Below are 18,913 nucleotides of genomic sequence, written 5' to 3'. Positions count from 1 at the left end.
GTTGTCTGACTTGATCCTAACAATGACTCGAAAGGTAGGCAGAGTAGGTATTATTTCCATCTTACAACTGAGGACAGGGAGGCTGAGGTCACAAGGGTAACGAACAATGGAATCAAAACTAAATTAACTAAGCAATGAAAAAATAAATTTAAAAAACAACAACAAGGAAGTTGGGAAAGTGAAACAGGAAAAGAGAGAAACCAGGTTAGAGATATGCCCTGTTTGATGGAGAGGGAGAAAAACAACCTGACTTTTGACTTCGGGCATAACAGAAAATAGGATGGGGTACAGAGGGAAGGGTGACAAGAGAGGTGTGGAGTTTGCGCTTAATTTTGCAACCCAATAGCCACATTAGGTTCTTTTTTAAACACGCCCAAAATTACAGACAAAACAGAGAATGGCTAACATCCTTGTACTCTCTGTAATCTTTATGAGTGTCAGGAACTGAGCCTCCAACAACCCCCGGTACTATTACTATTGTTCTCATTTTACCCTTGAGGAGACGCAGGCTCAAGTTGCTCAAGGTCATGAATGCAGTGGGGGGGCATCTGAACGAAAGCAGGCTGGATTCAGCATTCAGGATCTTAACAACAGCAACATCATACTCCTCTAAGTAAATGAGAGATTTTTCTAAAACTGTCTTCCAGAAGTTCTCCTTTGATTTACTGTGTATATTACTGAAACAGCCTGTTCTTATGAAAATATCAGCAAAGAGGGGTAGAGTTGTAAACAATCCATCTTTACTTGCCTGCTCAGTGGAACCCAGAGGGAACCAACACATACATTGCTGTAAGGGGCATATTTAATATCTGAAATCTTCAGGGGTTTTGTATTATATGCATACAGCAATAAAACCTGGAAGAAAATTAAAAGGCATATAAAATGTGACATCAAAATTACACTTTGCCTCAGAAAGTGCAGCATCAGTTCTCAAAATATCATCACTAAACTTTAAAAAGTTTTTCTTTGAAAAACAAAGACAAGGTTTTTTCAATTCACTTTAAAAAAATGATATGAACAAGAACTGTGCAAAGGTTATAAGATGAAAAGAAACGCTATTTGGTACCAATATTATATTGTTTTTTGAAGAGTGACATTTCTTACAGCAGTTAACTTTAAATTCCAGGCTTTGAAGGTCCCCTACAACAAGTTCTAAATAGATACCTGGTAAATATCCAACTTCGTTTCTTGTTACTTCTCAGTATGCGCTTTCCCACCAGCGGTCCTACCTGCTTCTGCGCATTCACTTATGCTGGTCCCTTCCTCTTCTCTCCTGTTTTTCCAGCCACACACAACTTTCCAGTCCCCACTCTTAAGATGAAACTTGTCCTTAAAGACTCACTCTCTAGGAATTTCCCTACAGTTTGAATTCTGACAGTTCTTAGAGTCAGTCCCACACGACAGAGCACCTACTTACAGTCATGGACTCATAGAAGTTGAGGTTCAGAGAACCTTAGAGATGAACTGCTCTAAGTCCCTCATTTTAAGTACGAGAAAGCTGACGCCCAGAGCTGCCAGTCAAAACCGACTCATTCAGTGCATGCATTTATCTCTGCTTCCTCACAAATCAAACTAAAATATGAGCAAAGGGATTTTTTTTAAAAGTGTAAATCCACAAAGATAGAAAGAATGAGAGAGTGAGTGAAGCAGATGAGAGATGTTAGCAACACTTTGAGGGCCGGAAAGCACTTGGAAGAGCGTAGCTGACTCAGCAGAGAGGAAGGGCTTTGTCCTAACTGCCCTGAGAGCATTTGCCAACAAAAAGCATGACTGAGAACCCTGAAAAGACTCAGGGACGGAGGTGTCAGGGACCTTAGACAACCTCCCTCCCATCCCGTCTCTGAGCCCATACAACTAGGAGACTCCCCCTTCCCTTGCCTCCTCCCTGCTGGTTGGACTTTTTCCATTTTGCTCTCTGCTGAGGTTAAATCAGAAAAGATCTATGCTCAGGGACATTAGGTACAGAGGTGTGGTACTGAGCTGAAAACATTGGAATTAAGTGAAAGTTTATATTCTGAACAAAAAACATCTCCCTACCACTCTAGCCACTGCCCAGAATGTAGGAAACCAGACAGGAATCTAAAAAAGTCCTCTTAAGAGACCAGACAAAGAGAGAAGACCTACAGATATTGACATTTCCGCATCCTCCAATGAAACCGCTGGCTCCTTCAATTACCCTACAATGAAGTCTATAAATCAGTAAGCCTGACCCAATACGCGTCTTTGTGCTTCCAAACATGAATGGATAGCCAAGGGTCACTAGACATGAAATGAAAGGCGCAGACAAAACTAATATAAGAAAAGAACTGGAGAATCAGATACAAGACAGAGAGCAGAAGAAATCTACAAAGAAACTACAGCTAATATCCTTAGAGAGAAGGAAGACAATATCGCATCTGTGAAACAAGAACACAGTGCTGTTAAAATGAAGCAATCAGAGAAAAAGAAAGAACTCAAAAATTAAAAAATATGATCATAACAACGAAATACTCAATAAAAGATTTGAAATATAAAATTGAACATATCTCCCCAAAAGTAAATCTGAATTTAAAAACATAAATAGGGGAGAAAAATAAAGACTCAATCTAATAGGTTCAATAGCTGGATAATAGAAATTCCAGAAGGTACAGAGATAATAAGAGGGAGGAAAATTATCACAGGAAAAAACCTCCATAAACTGAAGAATACACTTTCCAGATTGAAAGGGGCACCTTAAGTATCCAGCACAATGATGAAAGACCCACACCAAGGCACATCAAGGAATTTCAGAACACAGGGGAAAGGCAGAAGATCCCCAGGGCTTCCAGGGGAAAAAAGTCAGAATAAAGAACTAGGGATCGGAACAGGATCAGACCTCTCAACAGCAATGCAGGATTGCCAGAGAAAATGGAGCACACCTCCAACGTTTTGAAGGAAAATAATTGTCAAACTAAAATTTTATACCCAGAAAACAATGAATTAAGCATTAAAATGATGACTTTTTTTTTTTGGTGAGGAAGAATTGCTCTGAGCTAATATCCATTGCCAATCTTCCCCTTCTTTTGCTTGAGGAAGATTAGCCATGAGCTAACATCTGTGCCAGTCTTCCTCTATTTTTATGGGGGTCGCTGCCACAGCATGGCTTTATGAGTGGTGTAGGTCGGCACCTGAGATCCAAGCCGGTGAACCTGGGCCACCAGAGTGGAGCATGCCAGACTTAACTGCTACACCATGGGGCCAGCTCCTATAATGAAGACCTTTTGCCAGACATTTAAGGTCTTTTTACCTCTTGTGTGAGTACAGAGTACATCTCAGTCAGTTTGTTGCAACACTTAGCATCTCAGGGCACTGTAATTACGATATTGACTTTTGGTCAAACATGAATGAAACGTACTAACTAATAATTAATATAGTCCTGTTCTAGGATCTGAAACACACTAGGAAGCAGCCTGTGCCATCTTGTTAGCATTTTTTGTAGAAAACGTGCCTACTGATAATTAGCATCTGGATTCCATTGTTATCTTCATTCCTTTTATTGAGTTTGGGCCCATGCATAGTTTTGACTATGTGAAGAGAGAGATACATTAAGATCCCTCCTTAGATAAGACAGCAGCTTCCTTGAGACCAAGATGTCTCATCGTATTTTGGTAGTTCATGATCCATAGATGAAGTGTGTCCTGTGCAACTGAGAGAGGATCCTGGAAGCTGCTCCTGGACATTGCGGATCTCTGTCATGGTTATCTTTGATTTCTTTATCCTGCAATGCCTTGTCCTTATGAAAAGTCTGTCATGAAGATACTTTGTAGAGTCTGGTGAAACCTGTGAATAATCAGAACCTCCAATACACCCTTTCTCAGGAAGCTGGAAGATGTGTTTATTCGGCATGAGAGAGCAAATCAATGTAGAAAGAAACATGGGACCCAGGGAAGTCAACTCAGAGAGAGAGGAAGGAATTCTCAGGAGGAAGGTGAGAGTTCTTAAGACGATAGTTGATAGCCAGGAGAACAGGCAGTCCAGTGTGGAGCATGTCTCTGAAGAAGAAAAAAGAATGGAACCAAGAAATAAGCTCATGAGTTTGACCACGTGGAAAGGGATCATGTAGTTTTTTGAACGTTTAGGGAGAATGAGAGATCCTAATATATAGAGAACAAACACTAGGTTAAACAAAAGTAAGGCAATTTTTTTTGTTCAGGAAAGAAGACGACAGGAAGGAAAAACATAGTACTTTATTGGCTCAGCTTTGGGTGATATTTACATGGTCATAATGTAAAGACTTAACATAATGTTACGAATTATGATAGAACTCAATCACGAGAATCTGCCGAGGAGAAGGGTGTGTGTGAGGGGGGAAGAGGGGCTGACGCTAGCCTTCACCTTCCTGAGTAGCATGTGAAGTTGATCACTCAAGAAATCATCTCATGAGCACATAATTTAGATAAATGGAGGGAAAAACTAACCAAACAAAATGTCTGAAAGAGTTTAAAGTAATTGTGTCTGAGGAGGGCAATTCAGGGATGAGGACAGCTAGACAGAGGACTCTTCTTTTTTATTCATTAAAAGTCTTTCAAAAAGTGGTTTTTCAAACTATGGAAAATTCAATGAAACATTTCTGAAAGGAAAATGAAATCAGTCCCAGAGAGATTAGCCCAAGATCTCACACTGTCTTACAGTGTTTGCTCTTGTTATGTGTTTGTTAACCTTGACTCCTGGGCTGGCATACAAAACCCCTGAGCGCAGGAGTGATATCTGGTACTTTTTTAGTAGAGCTCACAGCACCTGGTGCATGTTAATTAATATCTTCATATTTCTGGAATTTTCATTACATCTGTTAAGAGCTAATGAAGTTCCTCCAAGCATGTTAGTGGGAAAATTTAAATAGATAACGTGCTTTATGCTTAACCCCTGATAATGAAAATGACTTTCTCCCTCCTTGGGCTGATACTTGTCAGTGGCTTTGCAATATAATTTCAAAGCCTTTTCTAACGGAGTGTGGCACAGACAACTGAATTCAAAGTATAGCCTGCAATCAGAATGGACTTGAATAAAGTGGTTAAATAACAAAACACTAAACTCACTTGCACAGTTGCTGTGAGCCTAGGCTCTGGAGCCGGCCTGCTTGGGTTTGCCTCCACCACTTACTGGCTGGGTGATCTTGGGCAAATTATTAAAAGGTTGTGCTTCTTCTTCCTCATTTGTAAAATGGAGATGTGGTAATCCCCATCCCATGGCTTGTGTGAGGATTCAATGAGTCAATGTAAAGTGCTTAAAGCAATGCTTGGAGCATTACTATTGTTGTGGTTAGCCCATGATCACTTCTGCCTCCTCACTCTACCTTGGTAGCTCATTCTTCATATTCTCTTAGAGCAACTTCACATCTGATCTCCCAGCCGGTCCTTGTCTAATCCACTAGTGCTTAGGTCTCCTCCCAACTTGTCCTCACTCATCAGGGATAAGTTTCACCCTATATCACCTTGCATACTCAGGACTGGATTCTGCAGGTGACAAGATACCCACGATGAAATTTTCAATGCTCCATCACTCACTTCTGCAAGTGCTTTTTTTCAATGGCCAAGAAGTGATACGGTTTGGACAAACACTGAGGAATACTATATTGAAAATTGTCTTCTAGCTTGTCTACTAAGCAAAAAAATAAAATACATCTTTGGCAAAGAAAAAAAATAAAGTCAAATTGTCTTGTATGTAGAATCCCTTACAGCCCAGGAATGGGTGAAAGAAGCACACTTCTTCCACTAGATGGAGTTGATTCGTAACTTCCTCCTCTTGGCATATAATCACCTAACAAAATGCTTGGCATACAGTATGCACTCAATAAATGCTCTATTAATTAATTAGTAAGTAGTTGAGTTATATGTGTATTATAAAGAAATCAATATTAAGAATTAGAAGACTTAGGTTCCTATTCCTATTTTTGTCACTAATGAGTCGTGGCATTGGTCAAGTCACTTTGCCCATATGGGACTTTGCTTTCTCATCTGTAAAATGAGAGTCTTGAATAGATGTTCTCTTAGTTTCTTTTCAGGTCTGAAATTTGACTTGGGTGGTACCAAGAAAAGTCAGAGAAGGTTTCCAGTGGAGCCTACTAAATCAGCTGACCATGGAGTAGCCATTCTTGGTGAATCATCAGTAGAGCTGTAAGGTGCATTGGTAGCACTGGTCTAGAGCAGTGCTTCTCAAACTTGAATGTGCATACATTACTTGGGAGATATTACTAAAAATGCATACTCTAATTCAGTGGGTCTGGAGTGAGACCTGAAATTCTGCATTTCTAATGAGTTTCCATGTGACACCAGTGCTGCTTGTTCTCGACCGCACTCTGAGTAGCAAGGGCCAGGAAGCATCAGAATACCAGTACCTGCCTCATTTATGCAGCTTTTATCTTCCCCAGCTCCCAGAAGCTGGATGTAATTCTGGGTCTCATCTGTAGGACCAGGCTCTAGCTAACCACTTGGCCAACAAGACCTAGAATCCAGAGCACCTCAGAGGGGAGCCCCAGGCATCTCTGAGTTACAGCACTCCCAACATCCAAGTTGATAATATTGGACTTCTGCTTTTATTACAACTTGGTGGTTTTCCCAGGAACTCTAACTCTTCCTGTGGTATCCTGCTAGGGCTGAGCTTGTCTTGAATACACAGCATGCTTGTTTGGGATCATGCAATAGAGTCTAGGTCTTATCAGGGATATAAAGACCTCCAGAAAACAGCATCAGCTCCACATCTGTTGCTCCCAGACTAGCTGTATTTCCGCACTGCATAAACTTATCTCCAAGAACTATTTCAGTTCTATCCAAGTTTTCACTTGGCAGACGGAGTCTTGCTTTTCAGTGCTTTGCTTGATCAGACTTCTTGCACTTGATCATGGTTGTCTGCCTAAATCGTTTGTGGTCTCTGAATACCATGCCTTGGATCATCCGGCTGCATTCAACACAATAGCCTTGGCAGCAGTTTGATTCCCTCCAAATTAGTTCTCACAAGCCAAAAGTAGGGGCCCGCTACTCATTCTTTATTGCCTCTACTCCCTGCTAGCTCTGAGTTGCATTCTTTGAGCCTGATCAAGTTATAAACATAATCTAAATCTTATTCTGAACCTCAAAGGGGCTGGCTTGCGATCCAGCACCCTAATGGGAACTCTGGATGCTAAAAATGGCAAGAAGACGAGGTAGGATAAAGCTAAAGGTCCTAAGATATAATCTTGAGACAAATTTGAGCCATCAAACCTTTGGTCATGGTTACATCTTTTTAAGGTTATGCTGAGTTTTGTGTCTGACTTAAATCAGCCATTCTTTGTAACTATTTTTAAAGCCCGTCTGGGAGGTTCATTAAAATGACTGTGCCTGGCAGCCTCTTTAGTGTCTGTCTCTAGAAGATACTGAAATTATTCAAAAGATGCTTAGTTTGTAACAAAGTTCTAATGAAGAGCTTATAATGTGGTTCTACCATATTCTATTAAAGATAATTTTGTAAAATATGATAATGTAATTCCTATCCCCTATACTTAAGTTAAACTTTTCCAAGTCATAAACTTAATTTTAAAGTATCATGGCAAGGAATATTTAGCCCTCTGAATTATCTAAAAATTTTATATGCAAATCCCCAGTCCCAGGGTTTCCATTCTGCTACCACCAGCATCCTTGGTTCGTACTGGCATTTCCTCTTCAGTGTAGTGGATCGACTGAAGTGGATTGAGTAGGTGAATCAAGTGATGTTAACTTGCATTGTTATCCAATCACCCTCTAGACTCCAGGAAACTCCGAAGCCCTAAGTCAGATATTAATTGTTTTTAATTTATTATTTTTTCCTGAGGCAACATTGGTTTACAGACATTAATTTTCATTTCCATCCTGCCCAGAGGCTAGAAGCGCCCGCAGCCAGGACCGTCGTCTGAGGATTCAACACAGCACCATGCTTAGGAGTACAGACCTGGAGTCAGATTGCTCCAATCCTGACTCCTTGCCAACGAGCATCCCCCCTCCTGTGTCTCAGTTTCCTCTTCTGTAAAATGGGGCTAATGATACTACCTACCTCATAGAGTGGTTGTGACGTTAAAGTAAGAGATGTGCCTGGAACACAGTAAGCCCTACATAAGTGTTCACCATTGCTATTATCTTGAGCTGCATGAGCTTCAGCCAGTTATTCAACCTTAAACTCTACACTCAAGGCTTAAGAAGATAATGAGTAGATGAATGGTCAAATACACCAATATTTAAATCATCAAACAGATTTTAGTGTTATCTTCTAAAAAAGATCGAATCTTAGGTCCGAGAATATATAGTCCATTCAAGCCAGTGTTTCCCGATTTTTTTACTGAGATTTATGGCAGTGACTACATATGCACATGATACACGCATACTTATTGTCAAAGGGGAAAAAATGTCCCCAAACTAAGAAACGGAAAACCTGTGTGCTCTGTGCCTTTGCTTATGGCTTAAGACTCACTCAAGCAAGCTGTTTAAATCAGAATTTGTTAGTTGGTGGTCTGCTTCTAATCTCCGCCTGACACTAGTTCACGCTTCCATGTTAATTGTCAGACGCAATTGTTGGTGGATGAAACTTTGTTATTCTAATTATCAGCCATACATGTAGTCTTAGCATTAACTTCTCAGATCATCTTACCCCAGACTGTTATGAATATGATATTCCTATTACACATTTATTCACATTACGAAATGAAATTTATACCTTACCCTTTCTTCCTCATTTTTAAAAAACTGGCTGCTTAGGTAAACATTGTGTTTCCCAAGTCTGTAATCCTTCTGTTCCCATACCCTGTCTGAATGGACATATCCTTTTATCACTTTGTCGGTTCTCTTACCAACATGTCAATAAATTCTAACATATACTGAAGATCAAGCTATCTGAGAAATTTTCTTTTTTAACAATATCTATCATGAAACAAAAGTTTCAGAAAACAAGAATTTCTCTTACTGCAAATGATGCATTCTGATTTTTTTCCTGTATTTAATTTCTTTAAAAAATACTTTATTCATGACCCACTGTATTGACTCCATGACCCATGAGTATTCTTGGAAGCACAACCTGAAAACTACTGCACTAAATTCCCCCAAAGAGACTATAGATTCATGACCTTAAAATGTATAGAGAATATCTGGCAAAGATTTGACTTGGAAAGGGTCGGAAGGAAAGTAGTCTCAAAATGTGAGAAATAGCTTGAAATGTTTCAGGAAGTAACATGTTAAAGTAACTCTTTTTGTATGAATAGGAAGAGACATGTAATTGACCAAGAGTTAGGAGCAGAGTATCGGCCTGAAGAAGCAGAATGAAGGGGCCAATGGGAAAAGCACGCTCAAGAGCAACGAAGTAGGCTCTGGAGGTTTCACATCTGACACGGGGCACATGAGCCAAGAAGCAGCAGAAGCTACCAGAGGTACAGCTGGAGGGGACAGCACTCAAGAGCTGGAAAGTGCAGGAGTAGACCAATGCAGAAAACAAAAAACAAATAAAAATGCTGAACAGAGCAAAACTCTATGGCCAACATTTTATGGGAAAAAGCCTGAGGCTCTTAGTGAGAGCAGCAATCAAAGGAATTCTTTGTAGAAGCTTCCTCTGTAAAAGGCTGTAGTGACCAACTGTTCCATTTTTAAAAGCTTGACTCCTCTTCAAGGCTCTCCTAGAATCTGAATCACTGTTCTTATCTCCAAGAGTTCAGGGACTGACATTGAATTGCTCCTAAATATTTGCCCCCATCTCCTTCTGCCCCCCAGTTAGCCTTATTGCAAATGTCTATCCACACATAGGGACACAGACATGGATAAATATAAAGATAAAGTTGGATAAAGATAATAAATATTAAAATAAGGAGTTATATGTGTGATGCAAATCTGTAAACAGCATTTAGAGGCAAACTAAGTTGTTTCTCTTATTTGCTATGTACTTTAATTTTGTTGGTTAGGCACAGTTTACTGTCTTTTCTGTACAGTGTTGGAGCTAAAGTATCTATAGGAGATCTTGTTGCTAAACTCTAAAAGGTGCTTTTAAATAATGTTTGCCAAGTGTATCACATGTATATTTGAAGTTATTAAACTTTGAAATGGCATAATAATTTTAAAATGATTTCAGAGAAGAAATGACCGCTACTATTTATTGAAGTGAGGAGTTTACATAATTATCTCTAATTACAGAAGAGAGTAACCAGGATACAGAAAAGTTAACTAATCCACTGAAGATCACAAAATTATTAAATAACAGAGCTGGGATTCAAACCCAGGCAGTTTGGCTCCAGAGTCTATGCTCTTAACCACTACATTAACGTAAGCAAAATAAATAAAAAGAGAACCATTCCCAGTAAAATTGTGCAAAGACAAAGAAAAAAATCTCAAAAGTAGCTAGTGAAAGAAGTCAGAATACTTCTAAAGCATCAACCATGGAAATGAGTAGATGACATTTTCAATGTACTTAAATGAAACAATTTCCAATCTTGAATTCTCTACTCCATAAAAATTTACTTCACAAATAAATGTAAAATAATGACATTTCTCAGGCAAAAAAAATTGAGAGTGTTGCCTCCAGAGGATCCTCACCAGAGGAAATTCCCAAGTATGCACTTCAACAGAAAGAAGTGATCCTGGATGGAATGTTTAATATGCAAGAGAGTAAAAAACAAAGCAAATGCTGAATATGTAGAAAATTCTAAAGGAAAATACCTCTTGTATAAAACAATTAAAAATAATATTATTTTGGGTTTAAAAAGAAAATGTACTGTAATATCATAGAAGTCATTAGAGGAGCAAAGATATTCACTAACTTTAGACTTTGATAAGTTATGTATGTTGTCCTGGGGTTAACCACTAAAAGCACAGAGAAAGAGTGCATAATTTCAAAACTCATAAGAGGAATGATAAAAGTAATCAATCTGAAAGAAGGGGAGAAAGAAGAGGAAAAGAGAAAAGCTGAGACAAGTAGAAACACAAAATAACATGGTAGATTTAAAACCAAATATACTAGTATTTACATTAAATGTAAATGTATTAAATTCTCCGGTCAAAATACAATATCGTCAGACTGTATTTAAAAATATCCAAGTGCACGTCTTTTATAAAAAACAATTAAAACACAAGTATGCAAAAGTGTTGAAAGCAAAAGATTAGACAAAGGACAAAGATATACTGTGGCACAATAACCACAACAAAGTCATTTTCTGAGCCAGCCTGGTGGCGCAGTGGTTAAGTTCACACGTTCTGCTTCTCAGTAGCCTGGGGTTCACCAGTTTGGATCCTGGGTGTGGACATGGCACCACATGGCACACCATGCTGTGGTAGGCATCCCACATGTAAAGTAGAGGAGGTTGGGCATGGATGTTAGCTCAGGGCCAGCCTTCCTCAGCAAAAAAGAGGAGGACTGGCAGTAGTTAGCTCAGGGCTAATCTTCCTCAAAGAATAAAAAAAGTCATTTTCCTTTAGTAATATCAAACAAAGCTGACTTTATCAGGAAAAAAAAGCACTATTACAAAAAGGTCATGAGTCACTTCAAAATGATAGAACACTCAATTCACCAAGAAGATAAAACAGGTATCAATCTCATTGCACTTACAGCCTCAAATTGTGTAAAACAAAATTTGACAGAACTGAAAACAAAAACTAAACAATGACAATACCTATGTGAGATTTAAACATACTTCTTTTAGTACTTGATTTAAGAAAATAAAAAGAGAAACAAAATTGAAAAATCAGCAAGAATATAAAAGATTTGAACAAGACTAACCAAACTGACCCCTTAGACATATAGGAACAATGCCTCAACAACTGAGGAGTGCACATTCTTTTTAAGAGCAATGGAATATTTACACAATTAAACCTCTCCGGGAGAAAAAAGCAAATTTCAACAAATATCAATCATATAGAGCATTTTTTATTACTACAGAACAACAAAATCTGGAATAAATAACAAATGATAACTAGAAAAGCTCCATATAGTTTGACATTTAAGAAACACATGTTGAAATGACCTATGTGTCAAAGAAATCATAATAGATATTTAAAAACTATTTTTAACTGAATGATGATGCCAATGCTATAACAAAAGCTCATGCGGTGAAGCCAAAGCAATAGTTAGAGAGGAATTTTTCACCTTAAAATGCAGACATTAGGAAACAAAAGACTGAATATTGAGGTAAACAGCTATGTCAAGAAGTCCATCGCTAGGAAAAAACAAACAAAAACGTAGAAGAAAGGTATATAGATTAATGAAATAAAACTAACTAATGAGAAAACTCTAGTGGCAAATAACCAACACAAAAAATGAAAAGGGGCACTTCACTACAAATACATCAGATAGATTAAAAATATGAGAGAAATTTTAAATAAAATGGGAAAATTCCTAGAAAAAAACAACTTAAACAAAACTGACTCAAGAAGAAATAGAAAGCCCCAATGTTCTATAAACAGGAGTGATAGTCAAAATATTTAAAACTTGATTTGGCAGAGTCACTAACCATTAGAACAGACACTGGCCCAGTCAGAACTGATACCAACTCTGATAACCAGTACATTTGTTTTAATGCTTAAAGACTGTCTGTAACTATTGGGAATTATATCATTAGTCTTATGTTATGTCACAAAGAAAACACTAGGACCAGATGGCTTTTCTGATGAGTTCTTATCAAATACTGGAGGAAAAATTTTACTCCAAACTTACACAAACTTCACCAGAGAATAGAAAAACATAATTATGTTTACCAGCTCATTTTACGAGTTTAGCAAAAGCTTGTTACCAAAAAATACCTGACAAGGATAGTACAAAAAGGAAAATTTATAGCCCAATATTACTCCTGAAAACAGTGGCAAAAATCCAATACAAAACATCAGCAAACTGAATCCAAAAAAATGAATACATTGTGACCAACTTGAGTTTATCTCAGGAACACAAGGTTGATTTGAGATTATGAAATCAATTAACGTATTAAAAGAGAAAAATCATAAAATCATCTTCCTATAGTAAAATATTCATGATAAAAATTCTTAGCAAAGTGGCAGTAGGAAAAAACTTCCTTAATGAGATTAAGAATAACTACGAAAAAAAATAAATATCATATACAATGGTGACGAGTTGGAAAGTCTCCCTTTCTGATCAGGAAAAAGGGAAATGATCAACTTGAACCAGACTTTCCTAGGATTTCTCATTTTCAGATTCATTCTGCTAGACAATGCAGACTCTATATTGCTGTATATCTTTACCTATATGATCAGAGGATGCTCTCTCCGTATCAAGTTAGAATGGCCTTGTTAAACTTTATATCTAAATGTAAGATTTAGCTTTGTAATTATGTTACATACCATAGGTTCGATTTCCCTTGGAGGTCTTTGCAGGGGAGGAATGTACCACTGAAAACAAAGTTCTTTGTTTACCATTTGCATTGTCGTATCTGATGACATCACATCTCCAACAGATGGGCTGGGCAGGAGCTTTAGTGATAAATTGGAGTGTTCAGAACTGTCATGATGTAACTAGGGAACAAGCAAAAACATCAGTTTAGTTGCTGGTAAGGAACTCATTCAATATTTAGGACATTCATTCAATATTGGCTACAGTGGAAAACTCTGGAAATTGGCTCAGCTTGTTTTATGGATGTAGATCTTAAAACTGTCCCTGGTTTACCACAGAGAAGATTCTCCCACAGAAAAATAAAATATGCTTCAGAACCCAGTGGACTCAACAAATGTCTTCCACTTTGGGGAGTCTCCCAGAGTAAAGGTCTGGAGGGGAACATGTCCACGCTATCATTTCAGTCTCAAGGGCATCACGAATTCTAAGAACATCTTCTAATTTTTTTCTGGTTTATTCACTGGTGAACGTATTCAGGATGTGGTTATAATTTATTATCTATTTTCCCATAGCATTTTTTTTTTTTGCAGTGCCATATTCAAAATAAGCCACAGTTTTGCTCTAAAAGACTAAAATCCTTTGCTCTCATTCATTCTTTAAATGAATGTGGCCTAAATAAATGTAAGTTCAGTCTTGGTGAATCAGGGCTCAGCTCATTTGATGGAACTTGTTCCCTGAATCAGGAGTTTTCAAGAAACATAAATGTGTAGAATGTAATGGACAATTTCATAAATTATTTACTTAGTTTTTTAAGATAGCTAAGTAAGGAAAGCATGATTGCTATCAACAAAATAACAGTGTAGCCAGAGACAATGATAGTGATAATAATATCTCAAGCCTAAAAAGGACCTTCTTCTTTCTTTGGAGTGCAAACTATTTTCAAAATTAACTTTTCGTTATTCCTAAGTTTACAGCACAGTGGCTGGGAAGCAAATCTTCTATTAAACTCTTGACATCAAAGATACTTCAAAGTTTGGTGACCAAAGGGAATATGTGAGGGCCAGAAAGAAAAGCCCGATGTTTCTAGAAGTCTTTGTAGCTCCCATTATTTCTGAGCCTATTCAAGACATAATGTAAGACTGTCAATGCAAGTCTTCAAAATAAAATAAAAACAGAAATAAAGACATTGACCTTTCAAGTTGTCTACTGATAAAAGAAAAAATATGTTTTGACTGAAAGGTAATATTAAAGGTGAAAACTTTTCAAAAATGTCTAGAGACTATCATAAAAAGATATTATAAGCCAGAATCCTCATTTATTAGCACTGTGACACAAAAAGCATGACCAAAATCCACAATAAACAAGATTATTAGGGTTAAATAAGCATTTAAAACTGCTTAATTAAGATTAATTCTATGTCAGGTAGTTCACCTAAAAATCAGGTAAATGATTGATTCAAAAAATAATTTCTCATATTTTCTTCATATCTGTGTCTTTCAGAGGTTGCAACAACTATTTTAAGAAAAGAATTAATATTTAATACCTAGGTAAGTGGAGAAAATAAAAAGCGAATATCTTTTATTTCAATATATACAGCGTTTATTAGCATGATGCTCTAACAATGGTCAGTTACAACAGAAGTCAATATCAAACTAGGCATTTAATTTTCCACTATCTTTAAAACAACATCATATCTAGTTGCTAATGGGATTAATTACATATGCTAATTGATGGGCTATCCACTGAGTGCTTTTGATGTGTTCGATTTATTCTTTGAAAGGAATGAAACAACAGACCTATTAGGAGAAATCTTGTTTGCCACACTCCCATTAACAAGTCACTTTGTGCTAACCAAATATTTGACCTGACACAGACTGTCACAGGCACACAGTCTAAACGTGAATAACTCTGCCTTGTGCACTATTTTAATCATATCCTTTTTTGGGGAATTTTTATTTGCTTGGTAGTTTGTTTGGCACCTTTGTTTTTCCATCACAAAACCTCAACAGACTTGACAACGTGCAGACTCACACAGCTGATGAGCACGACACGTAGCAATGATCATTCTGGAAAAGTGTCTACAACTTTGTGGGGGAAAAGCAGGTTTAAGTATCAAATTATGGAAAGAGTTTAATTGAAATAGCCTCCTGAGTGACTAAAGGCTCAAAAATGTTATTATAAAAATCAGCCATGCTTAGAGTTTATTTTTTTAAAAATCCAGAAGGCTTTATGCTCATTAGATGTCTACCCCAGTGAAACAAACACATGATTAGGTGGCTTGCACCTGTCAGGCAGGTGACAGTGATCTCCAGAGCTGATTATCCTGGGAGAATATTACACTAATTATATCAAAAAAGAGCAAACAGGGTGAAACAACTCTTTGATAACATTGCTGCCGTCAGAAATGTCACATGTAGGTACAATATATTCAACGGTGGACGTTTGGAGGATCATCCTTAGGAACTGGGTAACAATAGGGTGCCCTTAATACTAAACTACCCAAGCAGAGCTCCTTGCAGAAGAGTATTTAAGAAGTCACACATATATAAGTTTCCAAACTCTTATAAAACATTCGCAAGAATACATCCATTAAAACTATAGTCCTCAACCTTCCCATTCTCAGCCTCTTACTCCAAAACACCCGAGGCATCGGGGACACGTGGCAGTAAATCCTCAAAGAGAGTCTCAGTTCCCAGGAGGTGAATCAGAATCTGGTGTTAGATGGACTGACTTCATCCCACTCTTACTCTTTCCTCCCCCGTGGAGGACCAGACACTCACGTTACATCCCCGGCCTTTCCACCTCCTCTCACGCCCCTCCCTGGGACAGCGTTACTGGACTGATGAAATTGGGAAAAAGAATTTTGGGTATGCATAGTTCTGCTCTTTCTTCGGAACTGTTTGCAGGGAGTGAACATTCTCTGCTCCTGCATGTGACAGATTTTTAAAGGGGCCTGTGTCCCCAGAGATATTAAAGAGGCCTGTAATGACCAAATAAATAAACAAATAAATACATGGCTGATTTGGTAAAATCTGTCTTACTTTGCTCTTCACTACTAGGAAGATCCTTTACTGGTAAATATAAACCATATCCTACAATAACTTTATGACTCATAAAGGTGGGTATTTTTTAATCCCAGTCTGTCTTTTATTTCTCAAATGATTTAGAATCTGGGCAGGAAATGGGAGTGCTGGGCACTGGGCATCCCAATATCCCAGTATCTGGGAAGTAATGTGAAAAATCCTCCTGTGTGGATTCCAACACACTGCCCCGGGGGCAACTCCATAACCCTAACTGAGAAGCACTTCTTTAACTGAATTCTTAAATATTCCTGAGTGGCTCTTTCGACTACTTTTTAAAGTCGTAATTTATTAACAGTCACCCCACTCTCTTGTTCAAGAGTGATTTTTTAAAGAATTCATTATTATCTGCCCAAGACATAAGGTTGCTATTTTCTAGTAGGATATGATGAGCAACGGTTCCCAATTTGGAATAAGCCACATTTTCAAGTCACTTCTCTGGGATAGCTGACAACAGAAACATGGATATGTCCAGTACGAGCAAGTCTATAACTGCAAAAATTAAAATGCTATATGGTGAAATCCAAAGTCAAGATCATTCAAAATAAATGAGTGATTTTTTTTCTAGTTTTGAAAGAATTCTATGCAAATGACTTGATTTATTCATTTCACAAATACATATGGGAAACTTACAATACACTATGTCCACTTGAGTTTTCTCCTTGAATATCTATACCTACAGAGCAGAATATTCCAGTCTTCTCCACAAACATTCTCCTCCTCCTGCTTCCACTGTATCTGCTAATGGTGTTACCACGCTCTAATGACCACAGAGAGAGGTTCCAAATGGTAGAACAGACTTTGATGATTCCCTCTTCTTCACTTGCCATCTCCAAAGGATCACTAACTTGTTTTGTTTTGTTTTCAATTTTACTTAAGCAATATCTTTTACATCCATCTCTTTCTTCCCCTTCCTATCGTCATAAGCTTCATTACTTCATCATCTCCATCTTGGATAACTTCCTTTTATCTATCCTTTGGCAATCAGCCCTACATACTATTGACAATATACCAAATATATTTTAATTTTCATATTCTTTTTGCTATTAACCCTGCCATTTTCTCTTAAAAAGCATCTCTGAAGTACTGTAATTTTCTTTTCTTCTAACTCTGCCAATGTTTCTCTACTACCACACCAAAACTATGTATGGGGACTCTGCCTTATCCATCCACTTTTTCTCCACCAACTAAGAGTGTCCAGCATATTGTTAGTATTCAACATATGTTTGTGGAATGTACCAAATTTCAAATATACATTCCTATTTTTAATAAAACCCTTTATTTTTTCAGTAACTTCTAATTCATCCATTTTGGTAGTTTATTGAAAGATTACTATTACTCAAGAACCTAGTACCCTTAAAAAAAACTCTTTTCCTCTTTCTATATCTGTTTAATCAGTAACTTAAAAGAATTTTCCATACTACATATTTTGGGAAAGTCCATCCAATTGAATAACACTGTCCAAAGAAAACCTTCAAATTTTTATTTAAAAATTTTACCCTTAGTATTCATTCACACTCATGATTGCAAAAAATACACACAAGAATGATTCTTCTTACACATTTAAAACAAAGGTACAGAAATAGGGCATAGATTTAGAAACTCTTGGCCTAGTTTTCTTATAGGGTAATTATATTGAAATTTGTGTAACTTCTTGGCAAAATGGCTGCCTGAGAGATGTTGTTATGTGCAGAATATAGAAAATTCTGAGACATTCCGAAGATTTATGAGAGCAGCAAAACAGAACATTTGATATGTGAACTTTTCTAAAAATCCAGGATGCTTGGTTGGCTTCTCTATACGGTAAAACAGAAATGAGCCTTCCCAGGAAATCTGGGGAAACTAGAAATCTTTGTGCTAGCACTGAGGTTAATGCGCTTCCTGCAGAAATACAAGGATGATTCTAAGAAGTTTTACAAAAATATATAATGTTTTAAAACATTACCTTGGCTGATGAGTCATATAAGACTTTTTCTGAATAGGATGGAGTTTCCGACTCTTGGAATAGTTCTCTTGGAAATTCATCAATACAAGAGGAAGAATACAGATGTAAGAATTTTTTAAGGAAAAAATGCATTTCTTTTTGGCGCAAAATCAACCCAGAATTGAAAAGGGACGTGAGAAGTGTATCATCTGGCAAAGAAATTCCAGATCCTGGCTTCTGAGATGCTTAAGGAAGAAAAAAAATATCTTAATTTAGAGTCATGTTAGATTACAGAATGGTCTCAATATTGTTGATATTTGCTCACTAACCACTATCTTTGTATATCCCCACCTCGGCTAGTGGCTGCCCATGACCTTCCTCCATTTTTAGAGCTTATACACTAAAGGAATTGCCTCTTGGTGCAGGAAGGAAAGAAAATCTTAGTTAGAAGCATGTGAGGATATTGCATTAAGGTCCAAGTCTTAACAATGCAAAATATTCTATCTACTATTTTAAGGCTTTTCTCAAAACGGATCTTAAAGGAAGAATTTAAGTGTAGGCAATTTCTTTGAAAAGTGATCCAAGGAGCAGAAGTGAGAGAAAGGAAAAGTGTGATAGAGAAAAGAAAAGAGCC

The 18,913-nt window shown here is 37.4% G+C and overlaps 1 protein-coding gene across 12 annotated transcripts in view; it reads right to left on the bottom strand.

The window, feature by feature from the left end:
• The window catches only part of CFAP54 (cilia and flagella associated protein 54), a 301,315-nt gene that overhangs the window by 33,577 nt on the left and 248,825 nt on the right, over positions 1 to 18,913 (bottom strand). For 10 of the 12 annotated variants that reach the window (XM_023631775.2, XM_070254526.1, XM_070254527.1 and 7 more), the window contains 3 exons: positions 18,301 to 18,524; positions 13,287 to 13,457; positions 749 to 855 (listed from right to left, as the gene is read on the bottom strand). In XM_023631775.2, coding sequence (XP_023487543.2) covers positions 749 to 855; positions 13,287 to 13,457; positions 18,301 to 18,524 — 502 coding nt within the window. The remainder of the gene's footprint in view (positions 1 to 748; positions 856 to 13,286; positions 13,458 to 18,300; positions 18,525 to 18,913) is intronic. The other 2 variants (XR_011433771.1, XM_070254532.1) reach the window with 1 other exon arrangement.

The sequence above is a fragment of the Equus caballus genome, chromosome 28 (genome assembly GCF_041296265.1).
Source record: "Equus caballus isolate H_3958 breed thoroughbred chromosome 28, TB-T2T, whole genome shotgun sequence".
Taxonomy (NCBI): Eukaryota; Metazoa; Chordata; class Mammalia; order Perissodactyla; family Equidae; genus Equus; species Equus caballus.
This window is presented reverse-complemented; position numbering and strand designations above follow the sequence as displayed.